We start from the raw sequence: 5,428 nt of genomic DNA on the forward strand, positions 1-5,428 counted from the left end.
TGGTTTTAGTTGAAGATGTTTTTCTTTGCACGAAGGACCCGATAACGTCTCCCTGATGGGAGTTTCTGGAAGTAACTATGAAGAGGGTGGTCAGAATCATTGACAGTGTTGTACGCTTTCCTTTTCACTGCCAGATGGTGAAGGTTTACGAGGGAATTTTGACGACAGCCAATAATTTTTTCTACCATCTTCACAATACAATACCTCTGTTTTTTTGACACTCAACTTGTCATACAACAAAATAATATTATAGGTTAAAACACTCTCAATGAGGGATCTGTACAACCCCAGTTGTATAATATTTTGACCCACATTGTACGATTTGAGTTTCCTGAGAAGGTATAATCTTTGTTGGGACTTTTTCACTGTATAGTCAGTATTTTCATTGAACGTGAGTTTCATCTTGAAATAAACCTAGGTATTTAAAACATGAAACGACTTCATTGTTGACTGTGACAGGAGTAAAATCCGGGCAAAACTTTATGACCATAAATAAGCTCTTGTTTTACCAATATTCATATCCAAAAAAATAATTTCAACATTATGGAAATGTTCTTCCTTATTAGGTAACTCAACAACAGCCATGTCATCAGCAAATTTAAACAAACAAGATATTGCAGTTGTACACCTCATGTGATCTGTGTTAATAGAAAATAGAGTAGGTGATAACGCACAACCTTATGGAGCACTGACATTCAGTACAATTTCCTCTAACATGTGGCCATGAGTTGCCAAACTTTGGACACCAAGTCTTGTCAAGCTCTCAAACATTTAATGTATATTTGAATTATTTATCATGAACCAGTAAATGTCTCTTCACTTTTGCAGGAGATATAAATCCTTTACCACACACTTGGCAATGATGAGGTTTTTCTGATGAATGGATGTTCCATCGATGACTGTTCAAATTATTTGTACATCTGAATGATTTTCCACAGTGTTCACATTGATAAGGTCGTTCACCTGTGTGAACACGTTTGTGAACGGCCATATTGTGCTTATCGCTAAAGGATTTCCCACAAATGTCACACAAATACAGTTTTACCTTAGCATGTACTCTTTGGTGTTTCAAGAGATTACCTTTCTGTGTAAATGTCTTATCACATTCAGAGCAAGACCAGGGTTTCAAAGTAGTGTCACCACTGTGGTATACTACCTGGTTATTTTCAGCAGACTGATTTATACTTGAAGTACTTATGACAGACCGGACAACTGTACAGTTTGATACTTGAATGGGTATGGAAATGTTTTTCAAGGTGTTCTTTTCTTTTGAAAACTTTTCCACATTCTTCACAAGGATAGGGCTTCTCATACTTGTGGCCTCTCACATGCATATCAAAGCTTTCTTTCCTTCCAAATGTTTTGTCACACACATCACACTTATACAAGGCTTCCTTGTTGTGAATTCTATGCTGTTTTAGCAGTTCTCTATTTTCAAACATACTCCCACATTCTTTACAAATCAATGACTCTTGAGAATGCATATTCCTTTTGTGCATAAAAAGGTTATGCTTGTTATCAAAAGCTACTTTGCAATCTGCACAGGGGTAATTTCTCAGTTTATGCACTCTCTGTCTGTGCTGATACAGTTCATCTTTTGTGGGGAATACTTCATTGCACAATTTACAATGCTCCAGAACGGCATGCATCTTTGTGATGTGAAGTCTTAAACTCAAAGTTCCATTGAAACTCTCAGCACATTCTGGGCATTTGCAGATTTTTTCAGTGGTGCGGGAAGTTTTTTTGTGTTTCGACAAGTCAACTTGAATTGCTGTCTTCCTGTCATGCATGTTCATATGCTGGACATAGTTACCTTTCATTTTGAAAACTTTGTTGCAGATTTTACACTCAATGGATTTCTCTAACCTGTGCCTCTTCATGTGACCCTTAAAGCTATCCTTCCGGCCAAACCATTTCTTACACCTTTTACACTGATACTTTAAATCTTGGTCATGGATCTTTCTATGCTCTTTCAATGATTTGTACTGGTTAAATTTTACACCACATTCTTGACAGCTCCACACTCTTTCCACATGGATCTTATCTCTGTGTTGCGTAAGTAACCGATTTGTAGTAAATGACTTTTTGCAAATCTCACACTGGTGTGTTTGCAGCTTGAAATCTTCATTGCAGACAGCACACTCATGCAGATCCTTTTCTCTCTGTGTATTGGCTGATTGTTCAGTGGATATTTCTTGTGATTCATCAGCAGATGTTGTGCCATGCTGTTTTGTTTGCTGTAGACCTTGACAATGAAGTGACAGATGGTCCTGCAGAAGACCTTTGCTTCCAAACCCACAGTTGCATTCAGTACACAAATATTTGTGTTTCTCATCACAGTCACTGCTACTATGACCTTGAATTTTGTCACCATGCTCTTGATTACTGTGTTTCTGCAGCAAATGATTTCTTGGAAAATTTTCTCCACAAAATTCACATTTGAATAATGCCTCTCTCCCATTGATGTCCATTGGATTTTCTTCTCTAATATGTTTGTTATGGTCTGTTTGAAATTTGGTTTTGTGGGCCACAACACCAGCGTGATGAATATTGTTACCAATGTCAGTTTGTGTCTGCCCTGATAAACTTGGATCATCCTTAATGTGACTTCCTGGTATATTCATACCTGCAACAGAGCTATCTGTTTCGAAAAGGTAGGGTTGATTCAGACCTGCAGGGCTCACTGGTTGTTCTTCCTCACCCATATTAGTACAGTTTTGGTTCCTGTGAGCAACCATAGGATTGCTTTCTGTTAAAAGTTCTGGAACACCTGCTTCATTCTGGTCTCCATTTTCTATCTTACATTCGTCTTCTCTGATATCAGCCTCTGTATGTACACTGCTCATCACAATTTCTTCATTGGCTGTATCCTCCTCATAGGGGTCATCATTCCCATCACTATCACTATCAAATACATCAGCATCATCACTGCCTACAGTGATATTCTGTCTTCATCATTTGTACACTTCAACAACTTACTGGCATCAATAATGCTTCCACATTTCAGCCCTTGTTTAGTGTCTAACAGTACATAGTCAGCTTCACTTGTATAGTGTTGCATTTTGGGTTCACCCGCCGATTCATTCCTCCTACAGCTAGTAGGTAATGTGTATACGGCCTTGTCAGGACAATCAGGTGCATTGTAAAAACTTCTCCTGGAACTTTACACATCCAGAAGCAAGCTCCTCAAATTTCAGCTCAGTTGATACTTTCAGCAATTGCTCAACATTATGCACAGCAATGGTTACTTTACCAGTGTACATAAAGTCTAGCACATCTTTCACAGAGTTGGCATCCATAGCAGCAAAGCACTCCCTGATTTTGTCTTTGTGTGCATCTGAAGTAAGAACTGAGGTGAACATTGGACTGCAACTTGCTAAGATTGCCTGGTGACAAGCAAAACTTTGCTCCTCCGCGCAAAACTCAATGTCTGTGTACAGGGACTGTTTTCTGAATTCATTCAGTCTCGTAAGAATTGACGAAGATAGGTCTTCTACACTGTAATCCAGTTCCATCGGTCTTGTTGTCATGGTTACGGAGATATCTGGTTTTTAAACTTGTATCTGATTCAAGCCTAGAAAATATCAAAGAATATTCAGTTAGCAGCACTGAAAGATGCATTCACAATATCTAGACTGTAAAACGCAATTATTATTTACTTTTGGCTGCCTGATTATCTGAAATAGGGCAGCATGTCCAAACTATTAATCTCCTACTGAGCTCTTGTATGATATCATCAACAAACATAGTGTCAATGACATTTGGCTCACATTTGGGTCAATGTTGCAGGCCAGAGTGAGTGTACATACAGCATTCAATGGCTTCTATGGGCCTTAACTTGTAATGTTAAGTGCATTTGAACACATTTTGATGGATGGTATAGTCCATCAAATACAAAGGCAAAGTATGCAATGGTTGGCAATTGTTGCAATGGAAACACAAATATACAACAAATGCAGTCAGGTGCATCAAATTAGTGAAACGGCACCATTTTACAAGTGGTATAGCCACAAACTGATGACGTCAAATCGCCGTAAACAAAATACAGCCGCCTTGTAATTATGGCACTGTGCATTGTGTACGGCAATTTGACATCATCAGTTTGTGGCTATACCAATTGTAAAGTGGTGCCAGTGATACAATCGAGTGTTTCATCTTGGCTGCATAACTCGCCCCTTTAAGTGTACTGCACCACGAAAATCATATGTACCGGTAGAAGGGGCAAATCATAGCGCACTGCACTGAGCTGGCTAGCATATCAAATATCATGGGTGTAAAACTTTGATGCATTTGACCCTCATCGGCACCTGTTGGTGTGGCTAAATCATATAATGTACATGTCGCAAGAACATTTATGAAAGGGACTAATTTTAGTTCAATTTTGATACTTTTTTGAACTGCTTCAATAAAATGCTGTTTAAACAATACCACATGTTAATTACTGTACGCTGATTTTGCATATGAAAGCCTGTCAGCCAGTTTAGAGTATGTTCACAAAAGTTCATTGCCCTAGCTAGATAGGTTTCTGTGTCACATTTCTCTGTACTTTTGAGGATGGGAGACAAACAGAAGTTCTTGTGCTTCATATGAATGTCCACAACAATATGAAATAATTCTGGTAGGGAAAATTAGCGCAAAAATGGGAGTTTTACTGAAACATGTTCAATTAAGTGAATGCCGTGGCACTGTCACAAGACTGCGTGCAATGAAAGTGGGGATGATATAAGCACAGTAAAACGTGACAAACAAGAACATTATTTTTTTCAGAAGCTACAAAAGATTCCTTTATAACTACTAAAGATCATTTCTTGCTTTGTGTAAGTGCACACAGTTCAGTTAAAAAGTGAAAAAAATCCATTGAAGGAACAGTGGAAATGGCTAACTGTTGTTATTACGTGTATGTTTGTACATTAAGCTCTAAGAAAGCAAACATTTAGAATATTACAAGCAAACATACAGAATATTGTAGCATATAAAAATATGCTACAATTTTTCATAAATATTAAAGCGCAGTGGTCGTCGCGCTGCGCGTGCGTGATTTTTTGTTGATAAACATAAATTTTTGTAAACATAAGTCTTCTCAACTTCAATAGGAGTGAGATGGGAGCAGTCCCCAACTTTGTTAAGGCCTTTGTAAGACTCAACATCATGCAATAGTAAAATATTAAGATCGGAAACGAACTTCAGTGGTGCATTTCTATCTATAAACTCGTGTAGAGCTACGAACATTGGGACACTACACTCAGCACATTATGTCGCTGAGTTTACTGCATGCAGACACAGTGAACAAAAAGCTTTGATCGCGCGCGATCACGCTGGTTGTACACAATGCTATGTACAGTACAGTGAAAATACATAACTAAAATGATCAACATTGCCTATATATGTAGACCAGCAACAAGCACAATGCCTAACACAAAAATTACAC

The 5,428-nt window shown here is 38.1% G+C and overlaps 1 protein-coding gene across 1 annotated transcript; it reads right to left on the reverse strand.

Annotated features, from left to right (window-relative positions):
• Positions 1 to 1,166: 1,166 nt before the first annotated feature.
• On the reverse strand, positions 1,167 to 3,530 carry LOC139116399 (zinc finger protein 85-like). The gene is made up of 2 exons (XM_070679035.1): positions 3,168 to 3,530; positions 1,167 to 2,945 (listed from the first exon to the last, which is right to left on the reverse strand). Exons 1-2 carry the CDS (start codon positions 3,528 to 3,530, stop codon positions 1,167 to 1,169), a joined length of 2,142 nt encoding a protein of 713 aa, XP_070535136.1.
• Between the last annotated feature and the right edge of the window lie 1,898 nt (positions 3,531 to 5,428).

The sequence above is a fragment of the Ptychodera flava genome, chromosome 17 (assembly GCF_041260155.1).
Source record: "Ptychodera flava strain L36383 chromosome 17, AS_Pfla_20210202, whole genome shotgun sequence".
NCBI lineage: Eukaryota > Metazoa > Hemichordata > Enteropneusta > Ptychoderidae > Ptychodera > Ptychodera flava.

Excerpts from the sequence above, each read along its gene's own strand:
- LOC139116399 (XM_070679035.1), bottom strand. The coding sequence starts at position 3,530 with ATGACAACAAGACCGATGGAACTGGATTACAGTGTAGAAGACCTATCT. Across the intron at positions 2,946-3,167 it reads AGGAGCTTGCTTCTGGATGT|AATATCACTGTAGGCAGTGA; the intron begins GTAAAGTTCCAG and ends TGATGAAGACAG.